This window comes from Canis lupus, chromosome 6 (assembly GCF_048164855.1).
Source record: "Canis lupus baileyi chromosome 6, mCanLup2.hap1, whole genome shotgun sequence".
In the NCBI taxonomy this organism is placed as follows: Eukaryota; Metazoa; Chordata; class Mammalia; order Carnivora; family Canidae; genus Canis; species Canis lupus.
In genome coordinates, this window is record NC_132843.1 from 57,356,498 (window position 1) to 57,375,976 (window position 19,479).

Genomic DNA, 19,479 nt, shown 5'->3' on the forward strand with positions numbered 1-19,479 from the left:
TAAAATCATAGACCTCACATTAAAAAAACAACAAAAAAAGACATTTCTGTCGGCAATCTGTTTATTGGGAGTTGCCACAATAGCTTTGTCTGAACCCGAACGGGGTGGTTTGGGTTGGTGCACTGCTGAATATCTGCTTTACAGATACTTGCTGTTTATAACCAAGAACCCAAGGAATGAGTTTCTTTTTTTTTTAACCTAAGTTGCTGATTTCTTTTACCTTAGGGGTAGGAGGCTCTTGAAACCCATTTTATTGCCCTCAAAGAGAAAACCATCTAATATCTTTACCATGAATTTCTGAGACTTTCAGTTAAGTGAGAGGGGGACTTCTTTTGACACACTGGGCATCACTTTGAGTCAATATTTCTTGATTTCCTAATGGTCACAGGTAATGTGATGGAAAGGAAAGATTGGACCAAAACATGACTGGGTTATGTGTAGTTACAGGCCTGGAAGGAAACTAGGGAAGATGAAAAATATTCTGTGGTTGTTTTTTTTTGTTGTTGTTTTTTTTTTGGAAGAATAACCTTTTTAGATTTTGAAACATTCTGAAGGCATGTTTCTTGGGCTATTACTTTAAAGATGTTTCTGGGCCTATGAGAGCATCTACAAAAACAATGAGGAACTCCAAGTTACCTTTCCCTCATTCAAGAAATGCTATTCTCTGAGGAAATTAAGCAGCCTCAAGAAATCTGGGTGTTCTTCTCCTAATGAGGCAAGCTGGATCCTTCCCATGTGCTATGGGAATGATAGCTTAATTGGGAGGTTAGGTCTGGAGTCTGGGGACAGAAAACTTTGGATGCCCCCTCTGGTGACTTCTATAACTAATCTTTCCTAGCTCTGCGTGGTGGGCTGACTGAGGGGCCAGAGCAGGAGAAGCAGTGGAGCTGCTGCAGGAGCTCTGTTCTCAGGTGTATCCAAGGGGCTCCTTTTCCAAAGGAAGGCCTCCATCTTTTGAGCATAAAGCAAGAAAGAGCAAATGCAACCACTTGGTGGCTTCTGACCATGATGAGGAATTTCAGGACCCCAAGGGTTATTACTGGAATAACCTTTTCCTTTTCCTTTTCTGAGGTAATATTTACTTGGCTAAGTCTTTTTAAAAAATTAGGTGAGATGATTTAGATGTCTGTTCAGAATTCACTTCCATAATGTGTCTTTGAAAGGTCACCTTTCCTATTGAAAATTCCATGAACATTTTCCACCTAAACCAGTAAGACTCTTAGAAGAGGGCTACTCTCTAAACAACCGGTATTAGAGAGGAATACCAGAGGGGAGAGAAATCGTTAAGAGGCTTTGCATGACACAGTGAGTCAGAGGAGCACCCAGGAAGGGAGCTTCTGAGCCCAGAACCAGTGTCCTCTGTACTAGCCAGAGCAACTCCACTGTTTGCTTCTTTTGTCTGTTGCAGATCCTCAGCCAGGGTCCTGACTTGGCTCATGACACGGAGACATGCCTACCTGTGTGAATGAGGGTACAGATGCGCTCACTCTCCTCCCTGCCCCGCACACTGTTGAGACTGATTTCATACTCAGTGGCTGGATACAGTTTGGTGATGGTGAATTCCGTCACTGTGTTGGGCACCACTGAACTATCCAGTCGTCCAACTAAGGAAGAGCAGAAGCCACTGTTAAAGTTTGGTGGATCCTTCATCAACACAGCTCATGGTACAGTCTACATAGAAGCTTCTGGTAGCACTTTGTCATGAAGCAGAGATGGGTTCAAGGCCCAGCACTCAGTAGGGAAGGAAGAGAAATGGTTCACAGACTGGGAATGTTGGAGCTTGATGAGGCCCTTGCATACTGGTCCCACCCCCTCATTTTATAGGTTCCTTGGAGCAAAGAAAAAAGGTGGTTAGGCGGTTTTCTTACAAGCCAGTTTTCTTAAGGCAGTTTAGAGATCATGGCTGCAGAGAGTGGTCCATGAAGCCCAGAGACAGGGTAGTCTGGAAAACTATCCCACTGGCCCCTTAGGAAGTGGGCAGGCCCTCTACTTTCTTAACAATGTGACATGTACCAGCATGAACTGGCAGGATTCAGGGGAGGTCTGGGCCAACGTTTTCTGACTCATAACTTGGCTGGAGTGGCAGAAATAGGACCACCATCACTGTGGCTCCCTCTAAGGCTCCGTGTGTCTCAGCTGAGTCTTTAGGCATTCCCCAGGATTCCAGTGTTGGACTTCTCTCTCAGAAAAGTGAATGTGACTCTGGATCCTGATAGAATTATTTAGGGTTTTTTGTTTCTCACTATACTGCCTAGATAAAGTGACCATAGCTACCATGGTTCACTCTGCGGATGGAGGGCCTGCTTTCTGGGTGAATATAGTCAAGCCTTTTGTCAGAGGAGTTGGTGAGTTCAAGATTTCTTGGCTGCTTCTCCTCAACCCACTTTCATTGTGATGGAACATGCCACAGAGAGGAGGAGAATGCAGGTAGGGGGTGATATCCTCTGGGACATGTAGTTCTCCCATAGCAATCTTCACCTAGCTCCAAATCCCATCCATTTGTGATAAATCAGATAACTTTGTTACCTTGTGTTGGCCGATATGATACTCGGTAGTAATCAAAAGGTGCAACAGGAGGGCTCCAGGAGACCATAACTGAGTCCTTCGTCACATTGCTAATTGTGATGTCTTTGGGAGGATCAATTCCTACAAGGACCCAGGTAGTTGTGGGAAAAATACAGAAAGCACAGTGTGAAAAAGCAATTCCTATCCTTGGTTTCATATGGACCAAGAGCTAATGGTGTGCCAGAGACAGACAAGATCTTTGTGCTCGATCTTTTTCCTTAAAGCCATGGTCAGGCTGAAGTTTCACATGAAATCTCATAGGTATTAACTAAAGCCATGTTCATGGGGAATATTTTAACAACATGTAGTCAAGTTGGCAAGCTCTGTGCTTGCTGTGCAGCAACCATTACCTACGTGAAAGCCAGTTGGGAACTTACCCTTTAAGTTCATATGTTTTGTTTTGAACTGAGAGTAAATAATATGGTCATTTTCTCTGAAGCAACTTCTCTTGGACAAACTCAACTCTGTTTCTCTTATTTTTTAGCAGCCACCTATAGTTCAATTTGGAAAAACTGCCTATTGAGTCTAGATGGATTTTAGAGCACAAGTCCAGAACAAATCCACTTTCCTAAATTGTATTTCATCTGTACCAGGTGTTTTATTCTTTGACTACTGGGGGGTCACAGGGCCAAAACCAGCTGTGTGCTTCATCCACTTATCCAGTTTGTGAGTTCTAGTTAGTATGTAGGAAATGACCCAAATACACATGTCCTCACCCACATGAACACTCATATCTGGGATTGTATTTGAGAATGATGAGGAAAGAATGATCCAGTACATCTCAGAGTGCCTGTGTTTTCCAAAAAATATACAAATCAACCACATTTTCTGAGTCTCAGTTTCCTACATGGTTGTGTGCTAGTCCTATATAATTTTGAGGAAGTATCATTTGTATGAGTGACCTTATTGCACCATCAAGAGATGGAGTTTCTTCTTGAAGGCTAACTGTCTTCGGGCTGGTAGTTTGAAAACCTCTCAACCAAAGCATTCAAGTGCTGTCATCCTCAAGATATTGAGTCTGTCCTACCTTCCAAAAGGAAGTTTCCCATCTTACACATTTTATGCAGTCCTAGAAGAGGTGGCTTTTTCGGAACGGGTCACGACCCTCTTTAGCCAAGTGAGGCAGTTCCCCACTTCCTGGGAATTTCTCTTTGTAAATTTCGTTGACTTGCTAAAGATCTCTGTAGGAACCCCCTTCACCACCTGCTGTCAAGTCCTCCAACCTCACCTGTGGTGATGGAGCCCACGATGGGCTCAGAGGTCACTGTTCCGTGGACTGCTACCAGGTTCACAATGTACTCAGTAGCTGGCTGCAGACCCATCAGGACAGTATGCCTCTTGGTAGCATCCAGAGAGACCTCTGTCATCTCTTCCTCTTCATCGCGAGGGCTGTAGTTCAGAATGAGTCTGTCTGCTGGAGGGGATGGGTCACTCCAGGTTATGTTTACACTGGAGGAGGTCACATGAGAAAAGTGCAAATGGGAGATGGGGCGGAAGCCTGCAAATCAGAGGAGATGATGGTTCTGAAACATACATGAGGTGGTGGGACCCTGGCTAGAAGAGCCAACTGACTAAAGCGATCTGCTTTCCTTGTAAACTAGGACTACACCTTTACCTGCTGACTCAGAGCTTCCACCTCCTCACTCACCAGTCCTGTTTACTCTCCTTTCTCCAAGTCACATACTGAAAAATGAATGCCCTCAGCAAGGTAAAGCCTCTGTGAGTTATTCATAATACTCATCCAGGGTTTAAAATCTTTATTCTGGGAGAAATTTAACATGATCCTATGGATCCTCTGGATGCCCACTGATTTAGTGCAGACAAGGGAAGATGTATAGAATCAACCCCTATGTCCAGGCTGTAGGAAACCAGATACAAATTTTCTGACACGTAGGTAGACTTGCTTATCTCTCCCCCTCATTTCCAACTATTCCATCTTGATATATTTATTAATTTCTCCTCTATCTCTTCTTTTCCTTACCCACATTCCTCCTTCTCTAAACAAAATGGTGCACTGGAATTGTGGGTTACCTAGATGACCTTCTGGCACTAAAATCCCCGTTAAACCTGAGCCCAGCTGGGATTTCTGCTACCCTGGTACCTGTGAAGGCATCCACAGTGGACTCGAAGCTTTGCTGCCGACCCCTCTCAGCAGTGATTGAAATGATGTATTCTGCTCCAGGCTCCAGATCTGTCAGTGTGTATGAGGTCCTGTCCTTGGGCACAGTGACTTCTGAGGCGATCCCGGAGGATGGGGTAAAGGTAATTCGGTAGTGATCAATGGGGCCACTGGCCTTGGTCCAGATGAGGGAGATGGAGGTTTCCGAGGAGGCAGTCACCATGAGGTCCCGGGGACTGTCAAGTTCTGTGGATCAACATAAGTGGCCTATTTTACACAAGTTCCATAGATTGGCCAATATTTATTGGAATTGGACCTCCCTGTGGATAACTAAGCTATCAGCAGGCCTGCTGACCATGATGATTAGCTTGTCATTGCTGACAATTATCTCACAATTTTGTTAAGTGCCTTCCCTTTGAAAGATGGCCAGGGGCTTGGTATATAGATGGACAATCTTCATAAAGGCATTAGTAGCTCCAACACCACTGGAATTCCTCCACCTCTGGGGAAGAGCTGGCTGCTGATTGTCAAGCTCTATATTCATTTTCTCTCCGCCTTTCTCAGCAAGCCAACCAGGGTAAAATAGGAGTCACTATCGAGTAGGGATATGACATTCCTGGCAACAGTAGCTACCCCTGTTCCTGAGGCCATTTTGGTTGACCAGCCATGGATGTGCAAGTCTGAGAACTCCTTGAGACCCATGTCCTTGTGGTTCTCTAGAGAGGTTGTGTACACTAGAATGAGTCTTGGGACAGGGATTGTTTCAAAATCCCCAGCTCAGTCCAGCCTGCCTATTACTAGAGTGACTAAAATTTACCCAGAATTTGGAAGCAAATCTGTTGGATCCAGAGTAGCAAGGGTCTCCAGTGGACTTTTCCACTGTCCTTAGATTTAATGGGTTGCTTCCAAATTTAAACCTGTATCCCTGTGGCCTTTATGAGAGCTTCTGTCATGCATCGTAAGGAACATCACACTCTTGCCTATTCTGGGGTGGTCTAGAAAAAAATATGACCTGCTATGACACCAACCTATTTGGAATTTTACACCTCTGTGGGCAGCCCTTCAGACCATGAGAGATGTGCACAGATATGTGGGGAAGAGAGGGAGACTACCCTGCATGTTGATGTCAGAGATTAGGCACAGAGATCAGAGATCTGCAGGTAGATGTTGTTTCTAGGTTGGTAACTGTAATCCAGGGACCTGTTAATGAAGGGGCATTGCCTTCTGACCAAGCCTTTCTAGGACAAGCCTCCATGGCTTCTCAGGTCTACGGAGTTTCCTAGTCTTCTTCTGCATCAATCCTCCTACTCACCAGTCCTGGCATTCATGGTGGCTGGCACACTTTGCTGTGAGTTCATGACAGCAGATATTCCAACTCCATACTCCGTGCCAGGCACCAGATCTGTCGGTAGATGCAGAAACAAACATTATTCTGTATGTGTCAATGGTAGGGAAGCCAGAAAGGAGAGAAGCAAATGAGCTTAGATTCTTTTTAAGGTTTTTTTTTTTAAGATTTTATTTATTTAAGAGCAAGAGAGATCACAGAAGGAACGGAAGAGGGAGAAGCAGACTCATCGCTGGGCAAAGAGCCTGACTTGGGGGTCGATCCCAGGACCCTGGGATCAGGACGTGAGCCGAAAGCAGACACCAGACCGAGCCACCCAGGTGCCCCTCCTGTTCAGATCTTATGTTTAATCCTTCCTGAATCGTCTTCTAATTTTATCTATTAAGAAATCCCAATTTTACCACTTAGGAAATCCATATCAAGTCAACAGGATGAAGTACTCAGTGCAGAGCTTCCTTCTTGCTGCTGATTTTGGGAAGGCAGTGAGGCTGCCCCTGTCAGTAATCTTCAGAAATGTGCTTTCCTGTGGAAGCTCTCCCTGTGGTACTTAGAGTCTTAGGATGGTTACAACTAGTGAAGAGAGTCCTTGTATAAGCTATGAATTGGAGGAGTAGGTAATCGAGAGGGATTGTGTGGACGTGGGCCTTTAAAGCATTTCTTAAACATTGTGTATGAGCATCAATCTACACCTTTTATAGGAAGGGACTGAAACCATATGAGGACTCCAGGATCCCTTCTTAGGGGAAGACACACTGGTTGGACTTTCTGAGCACAGGTTCTCAGGCCTTTAATGTAGGGGCAGACAGAAGCCCTGTTGCTGTGGGCTGCCTACCAAGGTCAATAATTCAGACCCCAGGGTATTTGGAGTTATGAGTTCAATCTTAGGATGACTTCTGGGGGACTCCAGAAGATGGAAAAGATGCAAAAACTGTTCAACTATAAAGGATGCAAGTTTCTTGGGGAAATCCTTCAGGGGTTTTATACAGTGAATTGTTGGGAGCCTCCTAGGATATCTGCAATTATCTGGGGTGTTTCCCTACCTTCTCCCACATTCATCTTCAGACTAACTGACTTGACTAGTATATTAATTTACTATTGCTGCTGTAACAAATTACCACGAGGTAGTAGCTCAAAACAACACAAGTCTATTATTGTTTAGTTCAGCATTAAGCAGGTCTGAAGTCTAAATAGTTCAGCAGGGTTGCAGCCTCTGGAGGCTCTGGGGGAGAAATTATTTCTTTGCCTTTCCCAGCCTCTAGAGACTGCCTGCATCCCGTGGCTTATGGCTCCTTAATCTATAGCATAGCATTTTCAAACCTGTTTTTCCCTCTGACCTCTTTGTCCATTGCCTCATCTTCCACTCTGACTAATCTTCTTGTATCTCTCTTATAAGAACTCCTGTTCTTACAGTGGCCCCACCTGGATAACTTAACCACATCTACAATTTCCTTTTTTCCATGTAAGATGACAGAGTCACATGCTCCTGGGATTAGAATGTGGGCATAACTAGCATCTAATTCACCCTCATTTACTAGAAGTGGGATTGTAGAAAAATACAAGATCAAATCATCACCTGTGGGGCCCCCCATGATGAGTCTGAGTTCTTCTGGTAGTGGGTGCTCTGTGTGGGTGGTGGTGGGTGCTCTGTGTGGGTCCACAAGAGCCCTGGTTGATGATCATGCTATTCTACATAACATTTATTCTTTTCAAAATACCTGAATGTGTTTTGATCCTCACCACAACCTGAGGAAGGTGGGATGGGAAGTCTTTTCTCCACCTGCATTAGTTTCTTGTGGCTGCCGTGACAAATGATGACAACAGGATGGCTTACAACAGAAATTTATTCTCCCACAGTTCTAGGGTCTAGAGGGCCAACATCTAGTTGTCGGTGGGCTCCTTCCAAAGGCTCTAAGAGGGAGCATCTTTCCTTGCCTCTTCCAGCTGGGCTTTCCTTACTTGTAGCTGCATTACTCCAGGCTCTGCCTCTATTGTCTCATGGTGCCCTAGTCAGCTCGGGCTGCTATCATCAATCACCATGGCTTAAAACACATTTATCCCCCATAGTTCTGGAGACTGAGAAGTCCAAGATCAAGGCACCAACAGATTTGACATTGGATAAGACCTCACTTCCTGGTTCATAGAGGCTACCTTCTTGCTATGTTTGTGAATATACAAAGAACATTGTATGAAAAGAACAAGATAATTCTCTGGGGTCTCTTTTATAAGGGCACCAATACTATTCATGAAGGTTCCTAGCTCATGACCTAATCACCTCCTAAAAGCCCTATCAGCTAAGATCACAATGGGAATGAGGCAACACAAACATTCAGTCTGTAACACATGGCAGGCTCCCTGGTGTCTAGGTCTTCTCCCATTCTTATGAAGACACTGGTCACATTACATTTAGGGCCCGTCTAATCTGTTATGACCTCATTTTAATTTGATTCCATCTGTAAAGACCCTATTTCCAAATAAGATCACATTCCAGGTTCTAGTTGGACATGAATTTTGGGGCGGACACTATTCAAACCAGTACACCATCATATTATAAAAAGAAACTCAGGCAAAGGTTCAGGCCTTTTAGGAGGACTGGAATGTCCTACCCTGCCCCCAATGTCATCCCCTTGCCTGAGCAGCTGTGACTTCCCCAGGATCCCTGAGGTAATAGGAATGATTTTGACAGGAAATGCATTGAGCAACCTTTCCTTAACAATTAGCAACAATCATGCCTCAGATAAACCTCATAGGCTATGATACTGCCACTGCACAAAGCTAACCTTTCCTTAACAAATGGCTTGTATTTTTGTTTGTTTAAGAGTTATCTATTTATTTAAAGCTGGGGGAGGTGCAGAGGGAGATGGATGGAGAGCATCTCAAGTAGACTCCCCAATGAGCACCAAGTCTGACATGGGGGTTGATCTCAGGACCCTGAGGTCACAACCCTAAGATCACGACCTGAGCTGAAACAGAGTCAGACACTTGACCAGCTACATCACCCAGGTGCCCCACAAATGGCTTGGTTTAATGAAGGGGAATGCTGCACGGTAGCCAGAGGGTTCTGCACCCACCTCTTCAGTATGGCTTTAGGACAGTCGATGCAATAAATGCCCCCATACTTGAGTATGGTAAAAGCTACCAGGCCTTACTGACCAGGCTCCCTTGAAGGAGTATATTAGAACCAGCCAGCCCTCTTCTCCCTTTCTCAAACCAGGTCCCTCCACTTCTCAACTCTTCATTCTTTCTTTCTCTACAGTGTCATTACCTGTGGAAGTAAAGTTTAAAGTTTGACAGACTTTGAGGTCAGCCGTGCTTACATTAATAACATTCAGGCTCTGCCACTTTCTACAGGTGTAACTTTGATACTTGATGTCGTTGAGCTTCAGTGTTGGTAGAATGGGAAGACCAATGATCTGTATCTTGGAAGGTCATCGTGAGGATGAAATGAAGTGCAGTGCCTGTCCTGATAGTAGCCAATCTCATTATTATCTTGCTCAGAGGACTATTCCAGGATCTTGAGTCCTTTTTTTGGATGCCCCAGGCAGGTACAGGCTGGTCCTCGGCACACTTGTCATCAGTTTGCTGATGTTTAAGCTTGTTGGCTCCAACGAAACCAGTGATTCAGGGAGTTCAGCTGTCAGTGAGGAGCCGGCCCCTGGCTGGGTGGAGTACCTGTCACTAGATTGAGTGGGTGATTGCAACGCCCCCAGAGCCGTTCCAAGCACACATTTATCTCCGTCAATATGTTCTGCGAGTCCCAGGTACATCCTTGGTTGGAGAAATTAGATTACCTTTGGGACATAAACTACTTTTCTTAGGCATCTGATTGAAACCTTCAATTGCCTATAATGAAGTAGAAATTCTCTGACGTAGATGAAGGGTGACAGTTCGATGGAGTAAGACAGAAATTATATGTTGCCAAACGGATCTAACATGTAACGTTTTCATCTGAGTTTCTTATTTATGAAGCTTAAATGAAATGTTCAATAATTTACAACAGAATCATCTTTTCCCAGAAAACTGCAGAGCAGAATTTAAAGTACTCTCGTCCCAGGCTTTCTGTCTAGGGGATGGGAAAGTGGGACTCTCTTATAGGTTCCTGCCTGCTGCTTCCCTTTGATTTTCTGCAGCTTTCTTCCTGTGCTACAAGTGAATTGTTGCTCTTTGCCAGCAGGTAAAATACAGTTCTGCTGGAAAAGAAAATGTGTATCCGAAGCATATCCAGCACACTAATACATCAGCACTCTGTGGACTCCTAGGGATTTCTCACTTTCTAAAGACCCCATTGCTCTCTATCAATGCTCCCTTTATCTTTCCATCCACCTCCTAAAAGTGGTGGCATATGAATGGCTCTGTTGCCTTGCTTCACAATAGCTCAGAAAATTCATCCCATAGGAAACCACCACTCTCCATGCCTCATAGAACTTCCTTTGTTCAGCTCAGAGGTTAACACTTTTTTCAACTCTTTCATGGCACACCCATTCTTCTCTGAACTCCCAAAGCATGCAGTTCATTCACTCACCAAACATTATTGAGGGCTTCCTTTGTGCCAGGCATAGGGGATGCCAGGGTGAGCTGAATGGATGTCACCCTTGCTCTTCCCTTAATGACATAAAAAAATCTGTACTGAAGGAGGACATTATTTATTGAGCACCCACAATATGCCAAGCACTGAGCTGCATGCAGTAGGTAATCTAGAAGAATTATGAAGAAGAAAGGAAGGGAAAAGAGGAGGGATAAAAATTGAAGGCAATTTCTCTTGAGTGTCTGATGGCCAAGAGTACTACTACTAGCTATAGTCTCATAGAGATTGTACCTATTTTCTCATTTAATTCCCCTGCAGCTCTGCTAGGAAGGCATTACTGTTGAGCAAATAGTGGCTCAGAGAAGTCCATACCTTGACTACGGTCATGAGGCTAATATACAATAAAACTGGCCTTGGAACTCAAGTCCTTTGTTTTTTTCTGACCTGTCATAGCACGGTCCCTGTCCCTAAGAATCTTACAGGCTAGTGGAGGGGAGTGGAGTGGCAGATTGGAATTTAAGTAATCTGGCACCACACCATGGGCTGCTAAGGAAATCATTTCAGAGGAGGCACGAGATCATCATGGACAGTAATGGCCAGAGGAAGATATCTAGAAAAACTTGAAAGCTAGCCAAGATTAGGGAAGGAGAGGGAAGGAGATATGGAATTCTCGTGGGTAGTATGGGGCATGGGAGCAGGAAGAGATTAATTAGGGCCGAAGAGCAACAGGAACAAGCAAATTCTCCCCTCGTACTGCAAGGACCATGGGCGATGAAGGTAGAATGACTCACTTCCCCCTGTTTGGGAGACTTATTCTTCCAGCTTCCTGCTGCTAGCAGGGAAGTTTGGGGGGAGGAGCAGGCCCAAGAAGCTGAGATTGCTACCTCCTGCCAGCAAAGACATGAATAAGACACCCGGGCTCTGCAGGCTTGGTTGGGTTCAGGTGGACCATAGAAATAGGGACCCTTTCCATCTCCCAAGAACCTCAAGTCTTCCAAACGGGGATGAGAGTTTGGTTGGCCCTAGTGCATTTACAGGACATCTGCTATCAAAGGGAGGGGCAACCTGAAGACCCTTTGCCTAAGGACTTTATAGTCCGTCTCTCATCCCTGGGTCTTACAGCAATCATGTTATTATATTGTTACTGTTAGTTTTCATGTTGGCTTCCTCACTAGACTCTTAGGTCTTGGGTCAAGGGGTTTGATTTTTTATATAATTCAGTCCATAGCATAGTGAAAGAAATATGTGACTCATGCAAGCAGCATAGCAAGGGTGATGGGAATGTTGGGAAGACTTATGAGGGGATGTCTGAACTGGTTTTTGAAGAATCAGATGTATTTGGGTAGAGATAGGGCATCACAGGCAGAAGGAATAATAGATGCAAAGGGGTATCTAGTAACTAATTCATGAAAACCAGGGGTCTAATATAGGGGCACTCATAGGGAAAGTTCCAGCAGTGGAATTTGGGTACTAGAGATTTCATAGATGGGACATATTTGGAGACAGACAGAGGATCTTCTGAGAACCCCTGAAATCACACCAGATGGGCTGCAATCTACTTTTTAATATAATGGAGGTCTAAGCTTCCAGACTCCCCATCCTTATTTTCCTGAGTGATGGTATGAGGTTTTCCAGGGTTCCCTGAATGAATCAGGCCTTGGAGGATATCTGCCTCCTTGTTTTGAATGTGGATGATGTTCAAGCATCAAGAGAAGCAGCCAATTCCATGCTGACTTTAAGGAAAGGACTGGGCCCACAAAACTATATTAAAAATACTAAGGAACGGTTTTGAATGCAACTCTCTTGTTGCCAGTGAGATTAATTAGAAACATGGCTCATCACCTCCTTTCCTCAGGAACATCCCATCCCTGGGTCTTCACTGTAAACAAGCTCTCCTGCTGAAGAAGACAAAGTAGGAGGTGAAAGATTCCCACCTGGCTTTTCTCCTGGTTCCCTGGGCCCAGTCTTTTAACGCAAATAAGAGGACAGATGCCCTTATGTGCCAGCTCTGTGAGGAGGAGGAGGGGTGTGGAGGCTTCTGCCCTTTCTCTCCTCTCTTCTACTTGGGTCTCTGCAGCCCACTCCCCAACTTTCTGGCCCCTGGAAGGTGGCACCTTGTTCAGAGAGCACCTAACCAAAGTGGCCACTTGGAGGCGCTGTGACATCACTTGAAGGAGGCTGAGCACAGTCTGGCCAGGCCACAGGCCCATTGCCCGACTCCTCCTCCTCAGAAGAGCCTGCAGGGCGTTGAAGGTCTGGCACTTAGTCTGGTGTTTGTGCCCTGGCAGGGTGTGCGAGCAGGGTGAAGTGAACATCAAGTGCCTTGGTCAGCACCACTTTGCCAGCTGGACTTCTCTGGGAGGCTCAGATTTCTTCATGGAAAATCCTCCTGTGGACAAGCACAGCTACCTTTGCACCTTGAGGAACCCACCTTCTCACCACTAGACCCCCATTTGAGCCTCAGGAGAAAGTACGGCTTTTAGTAGAAGGCTTCTGTTCCAAGTCTTCAGCAACCAGTGGCCTTGAAGGTGGTAACACACACACCCGACCTGTGGTGTCAGCCTTTTGCGTGTAAGTGTGTATGAATGTGTGCATGTGTGAGTGAGTGTGTTGTGTGTGGCTGGCTGTAAGTCTCTGTTTCCTTGTGATCCTGTGTCATACTGTGAAGTCTGCAGGAATATTCAAGGCCCTGGGTTTCCTAAGTCCAGTGGATGATTGGTCTGATTAGCAAGCAGCCTGTGGCCCTGGGGATGGAGGTAGGCACAATGCAGAGAGAGGTGGCTGGGTGGGAAGTGCCACCAGGAGGCTCCCAGGCAGGCACCCCATGGGGTTGCTCAAGGAAGTGATGAACTGGCTCTGGGGGCGCTGGTTTAGAGCCCAGTGCTCACATGGCCATAGAGGCTGGCTGCTTTTACCTTTCTCTTGGTCACACTTCTCTCCTCAAGTATGGGCTTCCATTCATGGGGGAGCACCAGGCAAGAAAGTGTAGGTGGCTGAGGACAAATCCCTTTACCCTCTTAGCAAAACACTGCAGCCACAGGCCTTTCTTAGGACAGATAGAGAGGAGTCACCTCAGACACAGAGCACTGTTTGTAATTTGCATTGGTCATAGGCAGGGTTTTTTGACCCAATATTTTGACCCGATCAAGAAATGAGAATCTCCTTCTTTCTTCACTGCCCCCCACATCTTCCCTCCTTCCACTCAGAGTTTTCTACAGGGTTGATTGTTTTCTGTTTTCTACCCAGAAATCCCTAGGGGTGCCTGTCCCTGGTAAGTGCTGCCCATCCTAACCAAGAGGTACCTTGATGCACCTATAAACTACATAACACTCAGGACCCCTTTGAGACTCCAGGTACGGTACATAGGCCAAGCACACATCATCCTGCCTGAGAGGCTGAGCCTAAAAAGTTATCATTAAGGACACAGAAGCCACCAGAGCAGAGGGAAAAAAAAACAAACCATTGCAGACACTAAGTCTGTTGTTCAGAAACAAATTCATACTCCCGAGAGAATTCACTGGGCATCGCCTACAGAGAATAATGGAAAAGAAATGCTTGGCATTTTGTGCCCGAGCCTGGCCTCTGGGCTGCAGAGGAGGAGGTATGTGAGGGGAAAGCTATGCCAGGGGCCACTTGCTGCAAGCCCTCTGCCTGGCTCAGAGGCCCAGAGAGTCAGCAAGGGCCAGTGGCCCACAGCAGAGGGGTAAACGTGGCTGTGAAGATCAGGGAGTAGCAAATACATATGCCACAGGATGTCAAGGCTTAGAGTCAGCCCTTAGAGGAACGGGAGTGTGAACTTGTACCAGGGAAAGGCCAGGTTGCCACGCATCCAGTCTGAGCTTTGTGGGGATTCAAAACCACAGAAGATCAAATGGCTGTTGAATGTTCTTTATGAACCAGTCTCCATGCAGAGCTGGTATATGTAGATATATATGACTTCATTTCATCCTCCCAACAACCCCAGGAGGGGTTTCCCATGCTTCAGTTTCCATGTCTTTCTCAAAGACATGATGTCCTCAGGTCCAGGAAACTGAAGCATGGGAAATTTAAGAAATTTGCCCCACACGCATGTCTCTGAGGTTGGTTTCAAACCCAAGTGGGCAACTTCAGGAGCCATGCTCTGAATGAGCACTTCTCACCTATTAATGTGTGCACAAATCCCCTGGGGATCTTCTAGAATGCAGGTTCTGATTTGGGAGATCTGGTGGGGAGAGGGCTATAAACCCCTCCCCCCATGATGCCTTGCTGCTGGTGCGCACACTCCACAGTGAAAGGCACAGTCTCTGCTCCGTGCCACACCCATTACAGGAAATCCTAAACTGTCCATTAGCTCACCCTCCTTCTCCTCCTCCTCCTCCTTATTCATCACATCATCAGCTATATATGGAGTTTGCTATGTTAGAAGCACTGCATTACGCTCATTGAACACATGATCTCATGAAAGCCTCATCACGACAGTACGAGGTAAATGGTACTATTCCCATTTTACAGAAGAGGAAACAGAGGCTTAGAAAGGTGAAGTCAGTCGTCCCAAACCACACAGGAAGTGGCTGCAGAGTCCAAAGTTCTGGCTCTTAACAGGTTCCACAGAACAAGCATTCAAGTAAAACTGGGGGAAGACACAAAGCAACCTTGTTCTAGGAGTCTCAGTTATTATTTTTCTTTCTCTTTTTAAAAAATTGAGATGCAGTTGACATACAATATTAGTTTCAGATGTACAACATAATAATTCAATATTAGTAAATGAATAAGTCTAGTTAACATCCATTGCCACATATAGTTATAAATTTTTTTCTTGTGAGGAGAATTTTTGAGATCTGCTTTCATATATACGGTAGAGTATTATTAACTATGGTCACTACACTGTACACTACATCTCCATGACTTATTTTACAACTGGAAATTTGTGCCTTTTACCGCCTTCAGCCATTTTGCCCACCTCCCCCCAATCCCCTATCCCTGGCAACCCCAATCTGTTCTCTGTATCTGTGTGTTCCCCAGCTGTTCTTGACTAGGAGATAGGAAAGTGGGGACAGGGAGAGTTGGAAGTTTCTATGTTCTCTTTCTGGCCAGGGACAAACCCACAGGTGACCCTGAAACGCCCTTCCCATCCATGGCCAGAGTCTTTCTTGATGCATGCAAACAAATAACCTGTTTGGAACCAGAAAACAAAACAAAACAAAGCAAAACACAAGCCTTGGAGGCTGAAAAACTCTCCTCTTTAGGGTCCAAGTTGGAGAGTGAGGGAAAAAACACAAGTTATCTAGAGCTGGAATCAAACTTCTCCCTCCTTCTGCCTGCCCTCCTTCACGGTTGGTCCTTCTCTTTCCCCAGACACCACAGCAAGAGAGCCAACAACCCTTGTAATTCGCATCTCAGCAAGTACAGACATACTTGATTTCCTTATATGCCTATAATTCCTTCTTAAATCACATAAAGCTATTTGCCTTTATAAATCTCCTCAGCAGTGAGCTCCCCAGGATAATTATGTGTAATATATATTTATAGTTTTATTTCACAAGCCCGACTCTAACCAAAAAATTGACCTACCTAAGCCCACTCCTCAATGATCATTATTCCATTCCTTATATGTCTACAGCGTTTGTGCTTTGACTGTACTTTACATTTTAGTTCTTCAGTACCAGCAGCCCTGGAATGGGAGGCTTTTGGCAAGTCTCAGAAGATCTTGCTTTGAGCCACAGCTGGGCCCCTTGCTGGCTTTGGGCAAGTTCCCAAACTCTCGGAGCCTTGGTTTCCTCATCCATAAAATGGGGATGGTAACATCTGTCACAAGGCCGTTATAAAGATTAAATAAGCTGTAACTACGTGAAGGTGCCTGGAATAAGATAGATGACCAATGAATGTAGAAGCTTCTTTGCCAGCCGTGGGAAATAATCACTGGGACATGACTAGATTCTTCTCCATATCATGCATGAGTTTACGGTATATCCTCCATCTGAACAACTAGCCATCATTTTTGTAAATTGCTAATTGCCAAATCAGCCTGCGGCTCTAGGAAGGGATGGGCTGTGCTTAGACTCAGCTCCCTCCTGCATCATTTCAGATTTTTTTTTGTTTAGCTTAATCTTTGTGAATGTCTCCATTTCTCTGTAGAGGCCTTTATGCCAGCTGGTGTGTTCCTGCTATGTTTAATTCACCCCCATTAACCTGCTTGGTCAGCATATCTTTCCATCTCCTTGCTGTGCTTCTAGGAGTGCGTCTGTCTGGAAAAAGCATTTATTATATTTACTTTAACTGGCCTCATTTTGCAAGGCGGCCTGGGAGGAAAACAGCTTTGATTATACTGCCCCTGTTTACTGTATGCACACTCTGCTATGTATCCCTTGTCTATGAAGATGGCAAATGCTTTTGCAGTAAGCCAATACACAAGTTAAATAGAGTCTCTGTGAGCACACTGGCAGCCCCTGGGCAGCTGGCTTGCATGGTCTCCTTCACCTAGAAACCATGGCCCATATTTCGTGAAGTCCAGCGGGTAGGTTTTCCTGGGTGGGTGTGTCTAAGGGCCCAGGAGGAGCGCTGGCTGGGACCCACATCTCCATGGGGACAGGGAGTGCTCCCTGGCAGAGTATCATGGTGACTTAGGATGTTGACTTCATTCATGCCATCACCAGCTCACCTTCTGATTCCAGTGGAGCCAGCTGACCCATCTCTGCCCCTGACCTTGCTCCCCTACCACCAGTCTCCACATTGCAGCTGTACATAGGTAGTCACGACATCACCTTCTTTAAAATTCCTCAATGATTCCCCATTGTCCCCAAGAATAAATTCAAACTCTTTATGGGGTGTATAGGCATGAGCAGGCTCTCACCCTATCTTGTAGTCTATGCCCCACAGTGAATGTTTGCACTTTCTTTCATCCATCCATCCATCCATCCATCCATCCAACCATCCATCCATCCACCTATCCATTCATCACTTATGGAGGACCTGGTGTTAGACACTGCTCTGGACACTGGGAGACAATAATGAGCAAATCCAAATATGGTCCCATTCACAGAGCTTTAGATCTAGGGTAGAGACTGACAATGGAATCATCATACCCACAAGCATACAGTGATAACCTGAGTGGCGCTGTGAGGACAGGGGGTACCAGTGAGAGGAGGCAGCAAGACAAGATGGCCTGACCTCTCCTGGGGACTGCACAGGCTTCCCCATGGAGTGACAAGTGAATGGAGAACTGAAAGGGAAGCAGACATAACTGGGCAAAGGGGTGGTGGGAGAGGCTGACAGGTGGCGGGAAGGGCATATGCCAAGCCCCGTAGAAGCAGGGAAGAGGTGTTTGAGGAGCTGTCGAATGCAGACCTGTGGTCCTGGAGCATAGGGAGCACCAGGGGATGCAGGAGGGATGGGGGATAGGAGAAGACTGCAGGGAAACCAGGCAGAGCATGTGGGCTGTACTAGGATTGGGGTTTATCCCAGGAGCAAAGGTGAAATCCCTGCTATTTGTGCAGAACAGGACAGCATAGTTGAAGAGATCACTGAAGGTGTGAAGAGGACATTGTGGGGGCCGGGCGAGATTGCTCGGAGGCTATTTGTAGTGGTTAAGGCAAGACTTGTTTAGGCATTGACAGCAGACAAAGGAGAGCAGTAGCCACGTGAAAGGTACTTGAGAGATTGAATCAGTGGGATCTGGTGATGGTTAGATGTGGGGGTGGAGGTGGGGGTGGACTGGAGAGAGAGCTGTGAGGTATGGACTTAGGAACCAAAGTGTCCCTGGAGCCAGGGTATACTCACCTGTGAGTGTGGCTCGGGTGGTGGGACCCATGCTCTTGGGGACCAGCAGCTCATGGTACTGCTCACCCGCCAGGGTGCTATACACAACTTTGTACTCCTGGACCTCTGCTTCGCTGTTGTCCCACTCGAGGTCAAGGCTGGTTGCCGTGTGGGAGCCCACTCTCAGGTTCTTGGGGGCATCAATCTCTAAAAAGAGTCAGTCATCACCAAAATCACATGGGATAATATGCACTTATTATGTATCTTGAACTTTAACAAGCTTTGGGGTGAGAGCCCACATCTCCTGACCCTCTGCCTCATTTGAGTGAACCCCAGGGCTGCCCTTGAGCTCTTGCCCTGCCAGATTCCATGGGCAGTTTGGAGACTTTTACTTGGGAGTTAGATATCAACATGCTTTACACTTGTCCCATTTCCATTGAGGGAATGTTCTAGAATATTTCCTGAATGATCATGGTGGTACTCTAGAAATTTAAAAATTAGCTAGTTATCATAAGCTTGAAACTAGTAAGGGAAATCTCAGCAAGAAAAAAATCAGAGATGACTTCCAAGTGATTATGATGGAATATAGTAATATCAAATTTGGCCACCAGGCTACGAGAAGACAACTAATTGCAGGATTTTGAAGTATAAGCTGTTTTCTCCTGGATTTACCTGCATAGACACTGCTGCAAGGTTCGTAGGAAATCAAGTATACACATAGGGGACGGGATGTAGTGAAAAGAATATGACCTTTGGAGTCAGGCCTCAGTTTGAGCCCCAGCTCTGCCACATATTTGCAAGAGAACCATGGTCAAGTCTTCAGTCAAGTGAGGTGTCACTGGGCTTTGATGGCCACATCTGTAAAATGGGCTAGTAATAGCAACATTTCAGGTTATTGTACAGAGAGGACAATGCATGTGAAATGTGTGGTGTGATGCCTGGTGCAAATATAGGGGCCCAAGCCCTAGGAGGACTCTCTGTTGCCTCTGAAGCTCATCCTGAGTTCCAACAACATGGCACCTCTAATGCTGGCTCTCTGGAGCTCCAGAGATTCCTGTGCAAAGGAGAGACCATTAGCACACAGTCTCTCCCACAATCCTGGGGGGGCTGATTCTCTCCCCCCCCCCCCCCCCCCGCTTATTTTGGCACAAACAACACAAACAACTTGCAGGGAAGGAAGTGCAGCCATGAAAA

The 19,479-nt window shown here is 45.8% G+C and overlaps 1 protein-coding gene and 1 pseudogene across 1 annotated transcript in view; both read right to left on the minus strand.

Moving 5' to 3' along the window:
* TNR (tenascin R) overlaps positions 1–19,479 on the minus strand; it is a 408,870-nt gene that overhangs the window by 41,892 nt on the left and 347,499 nt on the right. The window contains exons 9-14 of the mRNA XM_072830721.1: positions 18,307–18,492; positions 5,997–6,086; positions 4,667–4,930; positions 3,794–4,063; positions 2,527–2,646; positions 1,458–1,604 (exon numbers count right to left, since the gene is read on the minus strand). Of these exons, the coding sequence (XP_072686822.1) occupies positions 1,458–1,604; positions 2,527–2,646; positions 3,794–4,063; positions 4,667–4,930; positions 5,997–6,086; positions 18,307–18,492 (1,077 nt within the window). The remainder of the gene's footprint in view (positions 1–1,457; positions 1,605–2,526; positions 2,647–3,793; positions 4,064–4,666; positions 4,931–5,996; positions 6,087–18,306; positions 18,493–19,479) is intronic.
* Positions 8,736–8,803, minus strand: LOC140636172 (U4 spliceosomal RNA; annotated as a pseudogene).